The sequence below is a fragment of the Hesperophylax consimilis genome, chromosome 23 (assembly GCF_061612785.1).
Source record: "Hesperophylax consimilis isolate HC1 chromosome 23, BYU_Hcon_1.0, whole genome shotgun sequence".
Lineage (NCBI taxonomy): Eukaryota > Metazoa > Arthropoda > Insecta > Trichoptera > Limnephilidae > Hesperophylax > Hesperophylax consimilis.
The window spans coordinates 29966246-29988560 of NC_142858.1; the positions used below are offsets into that span (position 1 = coordinate 29966246).

The following is a 22315-nucleotide window of genomic DNA, read 5'->3' on the forward strand; positions in this document are numbered from 1 at the left end:
GGGAGTAGAAAAGTGTTATTTAGGTAGCAATGATATTGTGTTATGATAGCTGTAAAGGCTAACAAGGACAATAAGAATTCGCAGAGCCTCGGGAGCCTCGAGAGCTAATCAGGAGATTAGCAAGTAAGTTAATAAATACTAAACTTGAACATTGATGGGAAAACCTGAATACTTTGTTATAGTCGCAATTGATTTCATACACTTTATTTTGCCCTTTTGACTGCTTAGTTGAGAGTGGCTTAGTCTGGACGTAACCATTGATGAAAAAAAAAAAACTAAGCAAAACACATTCACAGAGGCGCCCACAGACAGATCCAGATTTGCCTGTTGAATTTGAAGGAAAAATGTCTAAAGTGATCGGAAGAGTATAGAAGGAGCCACCAGCCATTATATTAAGAATAAATAATATAAATCAAGAATATTTGGTTTACCCACCTCACTCATTTTTAGCATCGCTACACGCCAGGCGGTTGGATTAAAATTCAAGAACATTCCGATCTTGCGCAGAAAAGTCCCGCAATGGACTCCAATGCAAACCACTGCCTTACTTTAGCGAACTTTGCGCTCTTCGGCGGTCAACTTACAACTGATGTCATATTTTAAAAATATGGTCACCTGCTTTGTAGTTGTTAGGGCAAGTCTAGCATCTTTCTTTCGGCTAGGATGGATAAAATTGGATCTTCGATATACGAACACATAGGTCCCGTAACATTGAATTGGTTGGGCCCACATTACATCTGCTTCTAGACTGACATTACATAGTTTGGTGGAATGACACGTCATTTTTATGCAGGAAGATCTATACACGCACTGTTCATTATCATTGCCAAAACACATTTCTACAAGGTGACTCAAAGGTTACAATTGAAACAATGTAGGTACTTTTAAAGGGGACTTTAATTTTTCTAATAAATATAATAACATTTTTATTTATCACTAAGTGGCCCGTTTACAACATATTAAAATGGGAAGGACCTGTTCAAGCTACAATTTAAAATACACTTATTATTTCAGGATATCGAGTACATACTATAATAGGGTACAGTTTTACTAATATCTAACATTTACTAGAGGTACGATGAATCAGTGCCTAAAGGGCAGAATTTGACAATCTCTAATTCGGGGGTCTCGGGGGCAAGTATCTTCTTACAAGTTTAATGTTTAAATCAAATTAAATAATGTTAGTATGAGTTCTGCAAGTATATTAGTTTGTATTATTGCGACGGCTTTTTGGGTGTTCAAGGTCATTAGCAAACTGTTTGATAATAGCCCTGAACTCCCAAACGGCTGGATTCTTTAAGAAACAGATGGTTTTCGGATCATTTGCTGGTCGAAAATTGTATTCTTTTTAACTTTCAAATCGCATACTGTATTTACCAATGTTATCATTCTCTTTGTGCAAATCTCTCCACTTTGTTGGAATAAAAATGTATTACTTTTGTTCACCGGTAACTAAAATCATGAGAAAAATGAAATGATCACCATTCACATACATCTTTTCATGCTCACTCATTTGCAGAATGTCATCCCTGTTTCTTTATACAGATTAATTTCCAATGGTGAAGTGGAATACTAGACAAATTAAGCTGCCAACCGTGGTGATAATATCAACTCTCAAGTGGTCATATATAAATATTCAATACATTTTAATAATATCGCAAATCGTACATCCTTTTAAATTAAATTTGATTACCAGAAGCAAAAAACCGAAAGTGACATCACTGATTTGGTCAACTACACATTTGGTTTTAATTTTCTACAAAATTAGTGACTTTACCTACTGTTTATCTTTTAGTAAAACAGTACAAAATACCATTCACAGAATTTATCATAAAGGACTTCATTATAATGTCTTTTGTATATATTTTTTGATAAAATAAATTAGGTAATAATTATTTAATCCAATATAAACAAAATTCAATTCTACTCCGTGATCTACGAGATCGGATTTTCACTTCATTCTGTCAGTCTTCCTTTCTTTTTCTGTCAGTTCCATCCTTCATTAACATGGACATTCATATTGATAGAACGGCCCATCAGGGGGAGGAGGCATGACCGTCTCCCTTTCTGTGATTTATCAAATAAACGAATCTGACAGCTTACAGGCAACTCGCATAGGATTGCTCACTTTGTAATAAAAATACTTGAGAATCCCGTATCGGGCGAAAAAAATTACGCTTGTTTCCAAAATCGAATATTTTGTAACTTTATTTATTTCAACTCTTTTACAAATGCGTTATAATTTACTCACCTCAATCATTTATAATTTTTTTTGTGCAACCGATTTGATAGTGCATGAGACAAATCGGTTAAAAATTAACATTCAGGCCCTGTGCAAAAAGTCCCAAAACGTCCCACGCGCTGTAAACGGTTGCCTTACTTTAGCGAACTTTACTTTTCTGCACAGGGTCTGGTTATTTCAATGTGTGCTCTTTGGCAGTCAACCTACGACTGATGTCGTAGTTTATACAAAGCATTCTCCGTGCCTGGAGCCTGGTCACGTGCTTTGCCTCCCAGATTTTATGCTGGGGCAAGTCTATCAATTTGAATGTCTGTGTTCACTACCATATGAATATTCTCAGAGATGGTATAAAAGATCTACATTAGTTGGACACTGCTAAAAGTGCTATCTTTGATAGAATTTCTAGCAAACTCTGCATTCCCACCAATACTAACACTAACTGTAACAGCTGATTTAATGAGGACTTGTCTACACACACATATTACAGGGCAAGTATATTGGATACATTCTATAACATCAAACTATTCTATAACAGTGGAATATAATTTCTTGTACACAAAATTTTATGATTTAAAAATTCTCAAATAATTATAAAGTGTAAATGGGGTATTTAATGAATAACTTGTTTGTGCGCAAACGGAAAAGTCATAAGTAAATAATAACTTGTTTGTGCGCAAACGGAAAAGTCATAAGTAAACGTAATATGTACTTTCTTCTTCTATTTTCACAACTCTTAAAGAATATTAGAATTAGCTTAAATAGTGTGTTACAATTAGATTAAGTGTAAGATAAATAATTAAATTTAGAAAATTATCATCTAGAATAAAATGGAATGACAAGATATTAATTAATACATTTTTAGAAATAAACCTCTGATAGTGGAAAGAATTTAACAAGTGTAAAAGAAGTTGTACATTGCTGCCAATCATCAGTCTACGTACATGGACATATTTTAACATAAAGGGAATGTTCTCATTTCATACATATTAAACAGTCATATTTTACATAAGATATATAACAAAATAAAATAGAAAATGCAGACTTTTATATTCACTCTCTATAGCATAATATAATAAATATATATTTTATACATTACCCTTTTGGAAGAATTCCTTTGACATGAGAAATAAAACAATATTGAAAAACAATAATTGCAATACAGACAACCCAGAGGACGTAATATTGATATTAATAAATAGATTAAATAGTTGGCTACGAAGCCTTGAATGAGTAAATGTAATAATACTGTCTTCAATACAATAATGTATATTAGCGATGAGTCGTTCATGAGAGAGGCGCACAATCAATTCTGTTTATGATGAGCCATATTCGTACGACTCTCGGTAAACCGTACCACGGCTCTATTGAACAAGACAAATAGCACCCTTCAAATATTGATTGTTAATACATACTCAGAAACGTGAATGGCGTTCGACATTTGGAATTGGACATACGTACATACACCTACTAACTACCTAGCATCTTATTTTTCTTGTGGTACGAGACGGCATGCCGGTACCAAGAGTCGTATGATCATCGTATGGGAGAGCCGTATCGGGGGAGCCGTACCGAACTCTCATTGCTAATACGATCTGAGCTCACAATTGAGACGTCGTTCTTTCTCTTTGTGCCGAACGAAAATACTGAACTGGTACTGTGGCTCCCGCACTTAATAAAATGAGTCACCCATCGCTAGCATACACGTTATGAGGATTTTTTAGTGGAATCAAAAAGTGAAATATTATGGTTTGCAAAGACATTAAAGTGATTTAATTATTGTTAAAAAAAAAATAAAAAATAAACATGAATTATATCACCGGTTTGGGAAAGAAAATGGCAAGAATTTAAGGTGAAAATATGTACAAAAAAGGGCATACTTTCAGAAAAGTTTCCAATAAAGACGATTGATTTACTTTTGGATAAAAATAAAATAATAAAGCGTAATAGGAATACTCAATAACAAATAAATTAAATAACTTTACATAGAGATTCAAAACAGATCAAATCTTTAGTTTGGCAAGCAAATTTATTTATAAAGGTGGCAATATTAAGCGTCAAAAAGATTTTGAAAATGAAAGTCAGCTGAACGCCATTGAGAATTAAAGAATTTATAATAATAAATTTCTTGTCTTCAGGGTAACTTTTATACCACAAAAAAAAAGAATTCAGATCTATAGGCAGCCAATAAAATCATTTGGTTAATAATGCAAATAGCTTTAAAAATAAATCGTTGAAGTCAAAAGACTGCTCGGGCCGGGCTGCGGGATCTCATCTCTAGTTGGTCTTCCTGATGAGGAGGCAGGCCGAGGTCAGGCCAGCTGATATCTTGGACAGCTCCGAGTAGCAAACAGAGCGTCGTGCAAAATCCACTTTCTCACAGAATACCTACAAATTATTACAATTCGATTTTATTACAAAACACTATGTCTTTGAATAGGCGAATTTACGAAATAATTATTTGCAGACATAGGAACATTATACAAAGCCATCTGTCGTAGGGAACGGGTAGGTAACGCATGGTAAGACTTGTTAACTCCAGGGCATCAGACACACTAAATCATCCACTGTGATATGATAAATACGCTAGGTTTAGTAAGTCTATTAAAAAAGCATAATTAAGATCTTCAATTGAAATATATAACTTAAAATTAATAAATCTCAGAAACTTATGCTCTCTCTATTTTTAGTTGGTGAATATTATAAAATCTTAAAAAATAGCACAGATGATCGAATTATACTCAGGATTGCTTCTCACAACTAAGGAATAGTAATTTAAAGAAATTCAGTCATTAAAAATCTTTCACCAAACTAGAAATAAACCTCAAACATTTCATGGCCTTGGCCATTAGATATTTAATTTATATTATGAACAAAAGTTAATTTACTGTCTAAAATTTTAACAAAATCTTTAATTTGCTCAACTCTCTTTAGGTGAATGCTGTAAAGTAATCATTAGAAGTTATAGTTTTAAGTAAAGAAAACCGATTCAGTTGAAAAACCTACTTGGAAGGATTGTGGGATCTCCTCTATAGCGCGGTGTATGAGCGTGCCGTTGACGTAGAGGCAGTTGGCGGCCCATTCCTCGGGCACAGTGAGCGTAGTGTACGCGTGCGAGGCGGCGCGCTCCAGGCGACGCAGCACAGTGCGCGCGCCCGCGCCCTCGCCCACACACAGCACGTCCGGGCCCGCCAGCGACACGTACTGGTTCAGCTTGCCTTCGGGCACCTGCAAATACATAAGGGATTATATAATCATAGAAAACGAATTCATTAATAAACAACAAGACCTAGAAGTTGACGTTACAGATCAATTATGAGTTGACACAAGACGTCTCGTAGGTGGCAGCAAATCTTCTACATAAATGTAAATGTTCGTTTGTTCAAAATCTTAAATCTCCTAAAGTTTTTCACCGATTGCTTTGAATTAGTATTTTTTGAATGATAAACTAATGTTTATAAGACAAGGTTTTTATGCATAGCACAAAATAGCATAAAATAAATAATAAATAATGTGAAGTACTTTAATCAACAATTACTGCTTATTATATTTTTTGACCTCTAAACAACCAAATTTATTTTTGTAGGAAAGGCTTTGTTAGTCCTGAATTACTTTTACATATTGAATTATTTGGAGAGTTGTGAATAAGCTGACGTAGCTCAGTGGTCCAGAGCACGTGACCGGACATCAGAAGGTGCTGGTTCAATTCCCGTCGGCGGTATATTTATGTTTACTCGGGAGATATTTTCAATTTGTATGGATATTTCAGGTGAGTAATTAATGCTTAAAATAAGATTGCTTTGAAATTTTAATACAAGGTTGCATTTGAATATGCGTCTGTTTTTATATATCTACATTATATGAATGTCACCTGAGACAGGTAAAAATATGTTTTTTTTTTTAACCACAGCGCCATCTGTTGGACAGACATGTTGTTTTGAAAAACAGCGCCATCTGTTGGACATAAAAGCAACATGCGCTATTGTTTCTCTATCTGCACAGACAGACCGGGCCACATCAACGCGTGGCGGGGTACATCTAGTATAGTTATGAAAATATTAATCTTAAAGCTGGCTCTACACTCGCGCGCGAAGTCGCGCCGTGAATTCACGCCGTGAATATACGCCGCGATCCGCGCGTGAACTGTGTCCATCCACACTCGCAAAGCTTCAGTCTTGTTCGCGACTTTAACCGCAAACCCTTTGTCGCGGGCCAAAAAACCGACAAAAATCGGGGAAAGGCGCGAAGCGCGAATGCGAAGATTGCGAAGGCGTGAACAAGATCCACACTCGTGTTTCGCGGCCTTCGCGGCCGTTCGCGCCGCGAGTGTAGAGCGCGCTTAAGACTTGTAGTCCAAACACATTCACTAAGCATGGGAATCAAACTCAATCTGTTTGAATACTAAGTTCAGGTTGTTTCACAGCATTTATTATGATTATTTATTGCGCAGGCAGCATTCATATCTAATTTCGCAAAGAGCGCTGCCTGGAAACATTGAGATATTGTCGACGCCGGCTTTCCCGCAGCTTCTAGAATGCTCCACTAAGATGCGCGCCTATATAGACGCTGCACCTGCCGCCAGCCAATCTAGTCTAGTACTTAAACATTACCCTTTTTCAGTTCAGTCTAGTATAGAGACCCGCACGTACAAGGCATCAAGAACCAAGTAGACTGTTTCGACCATATTCTGGAATTCACCACCGTGAGTATGTCTTGACAGAAAATAAATTTCTTTTTGGGAACGGAGTCGATGTCGATCTAACGTGCGGGATCTGCTCATGTAAGGTTTTCTTCACGTGTGCATGATTCAAACAGTAAGTCGCCCAGCCTTAAGGAATCATAACTAGTATGGCCAATCACAATTCGGATTTGTTTGCCATTTACAAGGGGGTTAAAAAGACTCTTCACAAAGCATCCGCGATGACATACCATTAATAATAAAGCCTGTGACAGTCCACGTAATAAGCTCGCTATATTTGCGTGACTTGGCCTATTTCAGCATACCGCTCGCCATACATTACCATTAGTAGACTATGGCGAGTGATACGCTGAAATAGGCCAAGCCGTGATGTGTATAGCATAATGTGTCGCCTACCTGAAACTACTAAGTATAAGTAATACCACAAAACCTTAGGCCAGCCTTTTTATGTATCAGTTTAGTGCATACATAAGTACTAAAGAGTTATAAATAACAGTACGAACTTATATGGGATTTCCCGTACACTGTAATTATATTGAGAAAAGTTAATGAACGAGTAACATGATAACATATTTTAATTAGTTTCTATGTAGGTGGAGTATTCAGATATGTATTTTTTTTAGTTTAAAAAGTTTTGGCTCATTTTAGACTTGATAGTTTTTAAATATTTCTTCTGTCGGAGTTCTAACTGATGTATGAGGATATAATTACCTTAATAGGAGTGCAGGGGAACTCCGGGAAGGTCTCAGCAAGCGCCCGCGCTCCCAGTTCGTTGCTCCAATTGGACAAGCCTACGAAAAATTCCCGACCTAAAAACGTTTTTTTGGGATTAAAATTCACATGAATAACGCTACTATGTGGTAAATTAGCTACATTTATCTTAATAAATCCGCACACCTATGTATTTCACAAGCAAACGCAAACAAAGCAACATGTAGAGTTACGTTATTGAGAGAGCATTTTCAATAAAGAAAACAGACAGCAAAGCGGATTGTGATAAAGTATTTTTTGGAAATAATTTATTCAAAGTTTTGATGTGTTCGCAAAGTGGCCCTTCTTCCACAGGGATACCGCCAAACTTCTACGCGGAGGTTTTCAACCGCGACCAGTGGGACGAGGTTGTCGCCATTCACATCGTAGAGACTTTAAACATGGCGTCATTTGTGTCAGACATTTTGTAACAATGATGTGCTTTAGATCAGATAATGATAGCTACAGAACTGTTTTGTTGTGAGTGAGGTTGATTCGAGAATTCAATGATGATTGGTGGCGGCGCGGGTCTCGTGACTTCAGTAGCGATGTATATATACAAATTGTTTGCGATGCAATTACACAACATGAATATCAGATTCTTGCGTATCCCTATGGAAGAAGGATCTTAAACAGATACAAATGCATTGTGGGTGTGCCTGAAGTAGTCAGTTTTGATTTTAGTTTTTTTAATATTATTCAATTTACAAAAAAAATGTTTATTTATATACAAGTTCTGCTGTGTAATTATTATTGCGCGTGACAGCTGTTTCACCTTCTAAAGGCATTATCAACCAAATTCTACAAATTAGTTTGATAATTCCTTCAAACAGGAGTTTTACAAATTATACAAAACGTAAAGTAAATTTATCTTAGTTTTGTCTTACCCCGTCGTCCCATGGGTCAGCAAGCAATCGACATAAACCGAATGCTGCAAGAGCCTGCGCAGAAAATTAAGATCGTTATAGAAAGGTAACGGTTTGCAGCGCAGTTCAGTGTGGAACTTTTCTGCGCAGGGTGTTGCAGAATTTTATTATGTCGATTTTTTACCGACCCGTGGAGTGACGGCCAACTCAAGATATCAAAATTATTTCTTAAATAATAATAATAATCAACATCATTGGCTTGTCTAAGGTCTCGGTGGCGAATGTTCCTATGTACATAAATAGGTGACATTAGGTTTCATTCAAATCAGTATAGATTACACTTGCATCTTTTAACTGTTTCTGATATCCAAAGAAAGCTGAAAAAAAAAGCAGCAACCGCAACACAAAGGATCATCGCACGCGCAAATACAGATTATAGATAAATAGTAATCTAAATGATGAGTAAATAACCTGTAAATAGAATATCTCCCCCATCCAGTTTTGCATTCATCGCCAAAAGGACGATGGCGTTAATCCTCAGTTCTTTTTGGAGTATTTCGATCGTCTTTTCAACCTGTAACAAGGAGAAATAATAAAATAACATAATCAGTCAGTGAAATACAATATGTAATAATTTAACAACTCTGTTAATTTAAGTTACCACTGTTCAATTTCACTGATATTTGAATACCTCACTGGAGTCCCAACTGTTCCCAGTTAGGGTATGTTGTGAGGCTGAAGGGAAGGAGATGGGGAGGAGGAAGGTTGAAAAGTTCCTGGCTATTCAAATCTAGTCATCAAACATAAGAGTGGTACATACTATAAGTATCGTCCAGTGGTAAAAGACCGCTATTCAGAATCTATATGTTGCTTGAAACGGCTTTAGCCGAGTTTAGTGTTACTTCCCCACTCCCCAACTCCTTCGCCTCTCTACTACCTTCAGCCCCACAACGTACCCTAATTGGGGATGCCATAATCCCACTGACTCCAGTTGGGACTCTAGTGCTGATAAATGTAAATAGTTATTATAGGGAGTGTAAATTTAATACCATACATAAACTATATCAATATAATTCCCTAAAGTGGGGGCCACTATAAGCTCTCTCATAAATGTGGGGACTACCATGAAATATAATCCATAAAAATTTAAATTATCGTGACCTATTTAACCCTAATTAGTGTGTAATTGACAGCTAGGTACTGTGGACTGAAAAAATTCCACTTAATAGTTCATTTAACTGCTGAAATTGTGTAATGATTAACACATACATAGGGTGCTTCAATGTTTCAACGTCAGGCAAATGGGAAAAACTACTACTGCAGCCAGCTCACGGACTCAGAGAGCAGAATATATAAAGTAGAGGTGAATGGTAGAAATAGGAAGAAAAAGAAGGAGGAAGACAGGGATATGGGTAACGCCGCACGGGGAACCATTCATTGGTTGACCGACACCTCTGCCACTAGTCACCGTGGTTCGCTACGTTTGGTGACATAGCAGGGGTGAGGATTGTCTAAGTCCTGGCTAATGTGTGGCGGGCCGATTTGGAAAGACTGGTTGAGGGAGATCTTTTTATCTGCTGGGACTTGAACCTGCTACCCCCAGCTTGCTAGTCGAGAGCCTTACCCCTCGACCAATGGAGGCCGTCATGTCATATAAAGGAGTGTGTGCTGAGACAGAGTTGTGTGGCAGTCTGTCATCTTTCTACCCCTCTGGAGAAACTGCTAGATGTTTATTTATTTATTAAAAACATAGTCTATATTTTGCTATGCGTATTCATGGCACTAATGAGAGCTTCCGGCCTTTTTATTGAGACATGAACTACCCCTGAGGGAGTTAAAGGCACAATGTGTTTCATAGTAAAATTACAAAATTTAACTCTTGGTCAACCAGCTGATTCTATTACCGTAATCGTACAACTAGGTTTGAGAAGTTTTGAACGCATTTCAATACTGTCCATGAAAATTTCTAAGTAAAACTTTGACATTGTAGATGCATTTTAATTGTTTAAAATATAATTTACAATATTATATTTAGCTTTGAGATATTTACAAAATATTACCCATCTTCTAATGGTTAAATACTTACCGTGTATTTTGCTATGTGTTCGCGCAATATATATGGGATTGTTAGGTATGCATCCACAGGCTTAAAGGACAAGTGTAATGTCAATACCAAATCCTGCAAATGTCCTACCTACCTTTTTACCCATCCCAAAATGTCACCATATTAAAAATATTGTTGCGACACATGTAAAATCTGACAAGTGGTGTCAGTTGCTTATCAGAGTTCGGAGTGATAATTAATATCAGACAGGGCGAATATACATATAATTTGTGAAGTGAAATCAACTAATACTCCTGGAGACGTGTGATAGTCATCAACGGGTGAGTCCATCTTTCCTGCATTCCAATCTGGGCTTATCTTGTGCTCCAGAAGCCCAGATTTATACCTTTGATTATTGCACTGTCCATCGGGTTTGTCGGATGCATATATCGTCCCATACCTATCATTCGGAGTAGTTTGGGACTGGTCCTTTGGGCGTGTGGCATATCACACCACCTCTAAAATATATAGTGGAGTCGCAGCTTCGCGACATCATTTTTGGTTCTTTCGAGCCGGATTACCAACGGGGTATTTAAAATTAACATATTTAAAGTTATAAATAAATATTATTTCCTCTTTATACTTTGTTAATTTGTATGTACTAGGTTGCATTTGTAATTATTGTTGTGTTTAAATTTCTACATACAATTAATCATGGCGACTAGCGATAGTACTCAGGATATTAAAATCAAGTTACTAGAATCGAAGATTAATTTGATGCATAATCGTGTTAATGAATTATACGAGAAAGCGAAAAGTATTGCGGACAGGGAGACGAGAAGTTCGGAGGATTTTGTTAAACAAACGGTTAATACAGCTACATATTATGCACAATTTAACACATTTTGTGATGAATTTCATACACTTCAGTTGAAAAAGGATTCAAATTACAATATGAATTTCGATTTATGGAGTAAATTCGAAAATAAGTACTGTTTTGTAGTTTCTACACGCGAAAGCATTATGGCAAAGCAAGATTCATCACGTGATCGACAGAAGTTAAATAATTCACCATTAATTAAGCTCCCACCGATCGAGATGCCATCGTTCGATGGTAATCAAGAGAATTGGTCGATATTTTATGAAGCTTTTAAATTAAACATTCACTCAAATCAAAATTTGAATACGTCGCAAAAGATGCAATATCTGATAGGGAAACTCCAAGGAAAGGCGTTATCAGTTTTTGCGGGAATACTTCCGAACGAACAAAATTATTTTTTAATTTGGGAAGCTCTCGAAAAGAAATATCAGGACAAACGCGTGCTAGGTACCTTTTATCTGAACAATATTTTGAATTTAAAATTATTGGCACCTAGTAACCCAAATGAGTTAAATAATTTTATCGAACGGTTTGCGTCTTCCATAGCTGCACTCAAGGAATTAGGTATTGATGACCTAACCGATTTTATAATATTACATGTTGCACTGAAAAAATTAGATATACAGTTGGTGCAAAATTTCGAAATGTCTATACGGGAGAAAGCTATACCTACATATGCCGATTTAATAGAATACATTCGGTCGCATGTTAAAATCCTAGAACGAACTGGGCAATATGATAATAAAGTTGTTAATAATAAAAACAAAGTTACGCATTCATTCGCTGTGGTCGAACCGAAGTCAAGTAATAATAATCGTAACAGGTGTCGGAAATGTAATCATTCTGATCATGTTGAATTGTTTAAATGTGAACAATTTAACGAATTAAGACCAAATGCTCGCTTTCAGTTTGTGAAATTAAATAATTTATGTGTAAACTGCTTAAGCGATAAACATAAAACTGTGAAATGTCCATCTAAATCGGATTGTAGAATTTGTAAAAAACGACATCACACCGCTCTGCATTTTGAGAGCACGGTGAATACTGAAAGTCAATCGAAAAACGAAGCCATTACATTAATAGCGCGTAATAATAAACATTATAATAATTTTTCTGCGGGTAATATAGCTACGAATGTACTACTGTCAACCGCGCAGTTATTTGCTTATGACAATAAAAATAATCAAGTAACCGTAAGGTGTTTAATTGATTGCGCCTCGCAACAAAATTTAATCAGTTTAAACACTTGTAATGAATTAAATCTTAAAATAATTCCTTTAAATAATTCAGTAGTTAAAAGTGTTGGTTCAGTAGAGACACCAATATTGGGACACGTTGCGTTAAAAATTAAATCCCGCGTTTCAGAAGATACTTATAAAATTAGTCTATTAGTTGTCGATAAAATAACTGATAAGCTTCCTACACAACATGTTGACACAAAGTCATGTGAGCATTTAGTGGGTTTAAACTTAGCGGATGAATCCTGGAACGTTCCATCCGATGTTGATATCTTATTAGGTGCACAGTTATTTCCATATATTCTGCTGGGGAATAAGGTTTTATCTAAACATAATACGAATGCACCACCGGCTATACAGACAGTATTCGGGTATATTGTAATGGGTGAAATACCTACGTGTACGCCGGAGGTTTCGTGGACGTTCGGCCCCATAACCAATGTAGATTTATATAATGCGTTATCCAAGTTTTGGACGATGGAAGACATGCCTATTAAGTCGTTGATGAGTGCTGAAGATGCAGAATGTGAGAAAATGTACCTCGAGTCAGTCCAACGGGATGAATCGGGAAGGTATATTGTATCTTTACCGTTTAAGATAGATCCTAATAATTTAGGTGATTCGCGCCGTGTCGCGCAGCGTCGATATGAATATTTAGAACGGAAATTTAATACTTCGCCAGAATTGCATTGCAGTTATAATGAAGTAGTTTCTGAATATCTGGAAAAGGGATATATGAGGGTTGAAGTTCCGTCTTCATCTAATATTGATGAGGGATATTTCATTCCTCATCACGCAGTAATTCGTAAAGATAAATCAACAACTAAAACTCGTGTTGTATTAGACGCAAGTACAAAGACCAGTTCAGGGTTGTCACTTAATGATATTTTGTATACAGGTCCAAATTTGCAATCTAATTTATTTACACTTTTAATTAAATTTCGCTTATTCGCTGTAGCATTAACCGCAGATGTTAAGCAAATGTATCTACGTATAATGGTAACGGAAAGCCATCGAAAATATCAAAAAATTCTTTATAGATTTCACAAAGATGAACAAATTGGAGTTTATCAATTTAATTCACTCGCGTTTGGTTTGAACTGTTCACCATTTCTAGCAATGCGAACTATACGGCAGCTAGCGAGCGATGAAAGAAATTGTTATCCGAAAGCGGCGGAAGTTGCAATTAATGATTTATATATGGACGATTTTGTATATTCTGTAAATACTATAAGTGAAGGCATCACTTTGGCTACGGATTTAATGGCGATGTTCAAGTGTGGAGGATTTGAATTAGTCAAATGGTCGAGTAATTCTCCTCATTTACTGGCCCAATTACCAGAGTCGCACCGCGCGACAATGGATTTTTCGGATAAATGTAGCATTTTAGGATTGAAATGGGATCCGATATCTGATTGTTTTCGATTTATGATATGTCCGACGGAGGAAAAAACTATATGTAAAAGATCAATTCTTTCCACAATAGCTCGTTTATTCGATGTATTAGGTTTGGTTGCTCCGGTAATTTTATATGCCAAATTACTTTTACAAGAGCTGTGGTTAGAGAAAGTAGGATGGGACGAGGAACTACCCCAAAGTATTGTTAATAGATATGTCAAATTCAAGGAAGAATTACCGATGCTTTCTAATTTAAATTTACCTCGATATTTGGGAGTAAAGGAGGACTGCACGATAAATATTATCGCCTTCGCAGATGCGAGTATGAAAGCATACGGTTGTGTAATATATCTTCATGTCACGGATAAGGGTGGCAACACTACAATGAATTTGATATGTTCTAAATCCAAGGTGGCCCCTCTGAAAACAGTGTCGCTCGCTCGATTGGAATTATGCGCTGCCCTTATTTTATCTAGACTCGTTAGATCTATTATAGATACTTATAGAAATCGCGTTTCGATAAACGATATATTTGCTTTTTCAGATTCAAAAATAGCACTTTCTTGGATTCACTCGTCCCCGCACCGGTGGCAAACTTTTGTAGCTAATCGAGTTAGTGAAATCCAGGAAAATTTACCCGCGAAACATTTTTATCACATAGATGGCGTTACCAATCCTAGTGATTGTTTATCACGAGGACTACTGCCTGCTCAGCTGGTCGATCATTCTCTTTGGTGGCACGGTCCGCCCTGGGCTGCGAACCCAGTATCCGAGTGGCCTGTCGAAAGATTTTCCCCCTCACGAGAGGAGGAGAATACTTTGGAATTGAAAAAATCGCATACATTTACGATAACGTCAATAGAGGAAAATTCTCCCATATATAATCTCGCTTTAAAAATTTCCTCATGGCCAAAACTGCTGAGAATTGTGGTATATATTTTACGATTTATGCGAAAGTTATCACGCTCAACAGTTATAAATTCCACGGAATTAAACATTGCTGAAATGAATGTATTAAAAGCTTTACAGAATAGGTATTTTAGTGCCGATATACAATTAATACAGAGGGATAAATTATGCTCACCTTCAATCCGAAAACTAAACCCGTTCCTAGATCATAATGGCTTGTTACGTATAGGTGGTAGATTAACAAACGCGAATATACCTTTTGAAAACAAACATCCAGTACTTCTGCCAAGACAGGATCATATTGTCGATATAATTGTAGACTTTCATCATCGTGTGAATTGTCATACTGGTGCACATCTCCTTATGTCAATAATTAGACAGCGTTATTGGATCTTATCGGGGAGAAATCTAATACGCAAAAGAGTACATGCTTGTAATTTCTGTTTTAAAACTGCACCTTCTAATATTATACCGCTAATGGCAGATTTACCTACAGCTAGAGTTCAGGAAGCAAAGGCATTTACACATACGGGTGTAGATTTTGCCGGACCAATAAATATAACCCTTTCTAGCCGTCGTGGGGTAAAAAGTCAAAAGGCATATATATGTCTATTTATTTGTTTAACAACGAAGGCTATACATATGGAAGTGGTATTAGATCTAAGCACGGACAATTTTTTAAACGCATTTAAGCGTTTTCTATCCAGACGCGGACCGGTTTCGTGTATGTACAGTGACAATGCGACAAATTTCATAGGCGCAAAGAATTGTCTGGATGACTTATATAATTTTTTAGAGGCAAATTCAACTAAAGAAGTTCTTCGCAATGAATTTAACATTCGGAGAATTGAATGGAAGACGATTCCACCCCGCGCTCCTCACTTTGGAGGATTATGGGAGTCAAATATTAAATGCATTAAATCGCATCTGTATAGGGTTGTGGGTACTCAACTTTTATGTTATGAAGAGCTTCTCACAGTTCTGACACAAATAGAGGCTGTACTTAATTCACGGCCATTATGTTTATTAAGCAGTTCTCATTATCCAGAAGCTCTTACTCCGGCTCATTTTCTGATGTCTACCCCGATTCAGCATCTACCTGCTTATGATTTGACTAATGAACGCATTAGTCTACTGAAAAGGAAAGAGCTTTTGGACCACCTCGTTCAATCTTATTGGAAGAAGTGGCATATAGAGTATCTTCACTCTCTGCAGATGAGAAAAAAATGGAATAGTCCCGCGAATAACATTCTAGTAGGTACCATAGTATTGGTGCATCAAGAGGATGCGCCTCCACTTTATTGGCCGGTGGGTGTTGTTGAGGAGGTGTTCCCTGGTAAAGACGGAGTGGTTCGTGTCGCACGCGTAAGGACCCCTTCCGGGAACTTTAAACGACCAGTCGTAAAATTGTGTCCTTTGCCTACACAATAATTATTATTTCTTTATTTCATTATTTTATAAATTTTCGTTTTAACTTTGCAATATTAATAGCGTATTGATAAGAATATTTATATTTCATCTTTCGTTTTACATTTAACTTTTTACTTTATTTGAAAGTACTTAAAATTTCGGAAGGTACTTTCAACGCCGGGAGAATGTTCGCGCAATATATATGGGATTGTTAGGTATGCATCCACAGGCTTAAAGGACAAGTGTAATGTCAATACCAAATCCTGCAAATGTCCTACCTACCTTTTTACCCATCCCAAAATGTCACCATATTAAAAATATTGTTGCGACACATGTAAAATCTGACAAGTGGTGTCAGTTGCTTATCAGAGTTCGGAGTGATAATTAATATCAGACAGGGCGAATATACATATAATTTGTGAAGTGAAATCAACTAATACTCCTGGAGACGTGTGATAGTCATCAACGGGTGAGTCCATCTTTCCTGCATTCCAATCTGGGCTTATCTTGTGCTCCAGAAGCCCAGATTTATACCTTTGATTATTGCACTGTCCATCGGGTTTGTCGGATGCATATATCGTCCCATACCTATCATTCGGAGTAGTTTGGGACTGGTCCTTTGGGCGTGTGGCATATCACACCACCTCTAAAATATATAGTGGAGTCGCAGCTTCGCGACACCACTATGGTAATTTTTATCGTTTTTTGCACTTTTCTGTATGTTCCAAATCTAATATGTTAGATACCATAAATTGGTTTGTGTGTTCATGTAAAGGATGGTAAAAAACATTTTTCCCATTTTTCAAGTTTAATTATTTTGTTTCAAATCATATTACTGCAATAAACATAGCTTTGTATTGTCATATAGTAAAAGTTTAATTTATTTACAAATTGTGTTATTTTTATGCAAAATGCTATTTCTCAAAACTTGTTTTTGTCAGTTAACATGGTCTACATCCGAGCAGCTCAATTAATATAAATTTATAAAATTAATGCAAGAAACCAATCTGCACATAAAATATGTGCAAAATAAACTAAGAATCGCCGTGCCACGAGTGCCGCACCGACCTCTATAAGGTATCAAAGTTAGGAATTAAATATGCCAATTAAATTATATATCATCTTGCCTTCATTCGACACCATGTAACATGTATGTGCAATGCTCATTCAAGGGATGACTCGTCTGTTTTAGTGTGAAAAAAGGTTGTGCTTTTTGGTACAAATCACAAACGTAGCAATCAGTGCATCTGTTGGTACTTATACTAATTAGTGCAACTTTACTAACGAAATAACTATCATATTATGTAGGTTTTCTTTCATGCAATATTGCGGTTGAAAAAATGTGTAAGTTTTTTATATAAGCCATTTAAAATTGGCTTATAATATGCATAAATGAAGCAGTTATTTGGATATTTGATGTGGCTTAGGTATGTAATTCCAACCAACAACGGCTAATGCAGCGGCTTAAAGAAAACTTACCACATCTGTAATCAATATTATTAATACCAATTGATTTGTTATTTTTCCTGCTGCCTGCCTGATTAACCGTTTGAGTGCCAAAAAATTCATACAGTTGCTTGTAAAATGCCACCAAAAAAACATTATTTTTTATGAAACTATATATTTTTTTAAAACCCCATAAATTCTTTGAATTTATTAAAGAATATTGGTTTAGAATCACGCGGAGGAGGATCCCGAAGTCCAGGCGTTTCGAAAAAATGAGAATTTTACGTACAGACGTACGCGCGAATCAGAACACGACTGACGCAATCGACGGAAATCGACGATCGGCAATCTTGGTTAAAACACGAATCGACGAAAATCGACGATTGGCACCCAAACGGTTAAAAACTCTGTGCATGCCAGTGTATAGGACCATACATTAAAAAGTTTTTAGGTATTCATAATTCTGAGATTTCTCTAAATTTCTGAGATTCCTCTACCTGAGGGAGTATGGCTACTACCCGTGGCTCTATCCTACTGACTTTCTCTTGGGCATGCTCGGTATGAACCATCTACGGGTCAGAAGAGATGTGCATATTGTATCACACTTCTTCAAACTGATTCGTGGATGGTTAGTAAATCCGACTATCATGGAGAGTATTAGTCTCTATGTTCCTGATGGTTATCTCCGTCACCGACAGCATAGACTGTGCCATCTCCCGGCCTGCAGGACTAACTTGCCTCCAGGTCATGCCGGTGGAGAGAGCAGTCTTGCTGTTGAACAGAATTAATTCGGATATCGACAAATTTAGCTGAAGGTGAAGCTGCCTTTAAAAGGCAAGCTCTATTGATGCTGGTATAGTTTATACACCGCTAATATGTAATACCCTTTTACAAATGTACTTAAAAACGAAATAAAATGTAATTTTGTAATGTTTTTAAAGGAATAAACAAATTGAATTGAATTGAATAAAATGGTGTTACAAGTACTTTGTGACTTTACAATTCATTTAAAAATAACGGAGAACTAAAAACAATGTAACGAGATTCGCAAAGCAAAGACACAATAATAATAACATGGCATTTATATAGCGCAGTTTACTGTCATCTCACTTCAAGTGCACTTTACTATAACAAACTTAAAAAACGGTAATTTAGTATTAGTGGTCATGTTATTAAAATTGTTCCTACAGTGTGCCTTACCCAATACAGATCTAATATTATAACACTAAATATACTGTTTATACAAAGTGATGACAAAACTTAGAATAACAATTGTTATTGTTGCTGTTGCAGGACAGGACAAAACAAGAATATTAAAACATAATATAAAACAGGGGGCAGTTTGTGCTCAGAAATGAGAATCTTCTGAGCACCATATCTCTCAATCCAAATATCTGGCGAGGTCGGTAGTAATACTAACGTATTTAAAATTTCCTTATATTTCGTACTGCATGTAGGCAAACTTGTATTACTCCTACAAGTAATAATAACAATATATTTAATGAAATAATATAGATGTATTAACTCCTCAAGCTAATTTGTTTGGTTTTGGGAACAAACAGCTATGTATTACCCGTAGAGCCAATTTGTTCGCTTTTCAGAACAGCTCATCGTCTCATAGAAATAGTTGTCTCCCTTACCGTCATAGTTAGAAATATGAACTAAACGGTGTTAGAAAGAGAAAGCACCAAGCTTTATATTCGAATATTGAAGTTACCCACAGAATAATTAATATCTACTCTATGACGCCAAAAGTTCCGACCGAAATTGAGATTTTTTTTTAAAATTAGAAACGATAAAAAAGTGAGGTGGTAGTAATGTTTATACCTAGTACATTCGTCTAATAAAATGTGTTTTTTTTACATTACCGGTTATTTTAATTTAGTGATTAGGCAAATAAAACATAAGGTGACCCATGTTTATAACTTATTTATGTTTGAATTCTAAATTTTAATATTCCAAAAACTACAATAATAAAATTTTAAAGCGTGTTTTATCACCTTTGAAAACCATTTTTTAGTTTTCGGATACATTCAGAAATATCCCATTTATTTGGATTTTATTGAGAAGCGGAAATACACACATTTTCTGACAGCATGAAATATAACGGTCAATGTCAGAAGCCTGAAGGGTTAATCTTCCTTGTTTAATATTGATCTTATCATCTAATACTACCAAAGCTATTTATTATTGACATCTTTCAACAATATTTCCACTGTGTAAATCAGTGAAAACTTGCAACTAATGTACAAAGGTAGAAACATACTGCAGTACCTACTAACATTATGTTTCTCCAATAACATTAGAAAATAATAATGCAATCCTTGCAATGCAACCGCCAAAATGATTGTCGACAGACAATAGGACAAGGCAGTGAATATAATATTATATATGGAACAGCCTGTGAGAATTGGGTCATCCCAGATGTGACCTACATAATAAAAATATCGCCAAACAAAGCTTCCTGATTCGTATGTATGTCAGTGCAGTCTGCTGAAATGATTATAGTATAATATAATACACGAAGAGTTGGTGAAGTTGAACTCACGTCAGTCTGACGATCAGCTCTCTGTCCCCTGGCCATCAGGGCCGTCCCGTTGAGGACGAAGGCTGTGTGGCCTATGAAGGCGCTGTCGGGACATATGCCGGCAGGGGCTTCCACGACCTCGATGTCCAGTTCCCTCAGAAGCCGGATCAGGGACTCGTGTTGGCGTCGCGCTTCGACCACGCATACGAAATCGTATTTACTCAGAGCGGGGCCCAGCCGGGAGACAACGACGTGAGTTACCACTTGTTCCATCGCGGCGGCTATAAACACACAGACACACAGTGGAAATGCCGACGGTTTGTGATACAAATTGGACAGACGTCAATTCAGAACGCACCCAGATTCCAATAATTGCCTATTTACCCATAACAAATAATCTCCTCAACGCTAGAATCTGCCAATAACAGAAAATACAGTGCGCTTGCGCAATGCGCAGTCTTGAAGTGTTGCAAGCCTTGAAGCCTCTATAAAATAATCCACTCTTTTGGGATTCGCAAGTACAAGTACCTACCTAAATATTCTTGATTTAGCCTGTCGTCCCACGTATCGGTATCGAATACGTATGGTTTTCTCTTTCACAGCATAAATTAACTATCTTCACCGCACACTAATCCAGACCCTCCAATGCCCCTGCATACGGGGTTAGCAAGCAATATACAAGTACCTACATAGTATAATAATCGGTACCGAATCTACAAAAACGAGAGACCATTGTGGGATTTTTCTCTCGTTACCGAGCCAGTGCCAGTCGGTGGGACAACGGGCTTAGTCAAACTAAAAAAATCTATTTTTCATTTCAATTAATGTATTGTATTTAAAATTTACATATTATCAGGGTGTGTTGTGAATTATGACGCAGTCAACGCAAAACAAGTTAAAATTATTTTTATGGGGGAGCTGTTTGTGTAGTATAATAATATTATTATGTATAAGCATACACATAGAAACCTAATGATATATCGGAAGAGATTTAACTGCAAACATCGGTCAAATCGACAAAATTAGGGCTTGGTGACGTCGTAAACCTCTCCAGAATTGTTCATTTCAGCATATATTTTTTTCTAAAATATATATTTTTTTCAAATACTGCATTACATTGGTTACAATATACAATAAGATATTAATTTGAGAAAATAAAATGATTTATGTGATGTTATCATTAATCTAGGTTATTTTTTTTCAACGATAACAAAAACATTGTAAAACTTGAGTTTTAATTAAAAGTTTAATCTTTATAAAAAACAATAAACTAATATTTTTTATTTAACTTTTATTTTATTCACAATTGATTTTAAAATTAGTATTTCAAAGCTGTTTATTGGCAATTTGTGTTTTTTTAAACAATACTACCCATCTAAACTAAGAAATATGTTCTCGTGTGTAAGATTGGAATAGCGCCATTACAGTTTTAACTTAGGTCTTGAATATAATACAATCCTCAGCACGGGAGATCCCAATGAGTATATAATTTTATCTGTTTGTTACAAAAAAAGAAGATAATAAAACATTATTTATTATTATTTTTTTCTTAACTTATTATTAATTTATTATTATTATTATTATTAATGTATTGTAATAATAATTTAAGAGAAATAAATTTAAAAAATAATTAATACAGTTAGCTATGTATCGATTTTACGGGCATTTTGTAATCGTTCATTAGATATCACATAAATCATTACATATAAATAAGAAAAAAATACTTCAACAGATTAACCGAAAATATCAGAACAATAGAAAACGATAAACACCTACTAAAAGCAATTAAAGAAATTCTTCTTCTTCTTTCGTATGGTGGGGGGTCAGAGGGGGACATCTAGATCTGGTTAAAGAAATAATTTGTACCCTGAAGATGCTTGAGTAAAGCGAAATCGGTCGGTTCTAAAAA

At 36.1% G+C, this 22315-nt stretch overlaps 1 protein-coding gene across 1 annotated transcript; it reads right to left on the reverse strand.

Annotated features, from left to right (window-relative positions):
• Positions 1-885: 885 nt before the first annotated feature.
• LOC149412552 (N(G),N(G)-dimethylarginine dimethylaminohydrolase 1) lies at positions 886-20826 on the reverse strand. Its single transcript, XM_089645858.1, has 5 exons — positions 20428-20826; positions 9026-9128; positions 7650-7747; positions 5246-5467; positions 886-4627 (listed from the first exon to the last, which is right to left on the reverse strand). Exons 1-5 carry the CDS (start codon positions 20677-20679, stop codon positions 4517-4519), a joined length of 786 nt encoding a protein of 261 aa, XP_089501984.1. The 5' UTR covers positions 20680-20826; the 3' UTR covers positions 886-4516.
• Positions 20827-22315: the final 1489 nt, after the last annotated feature.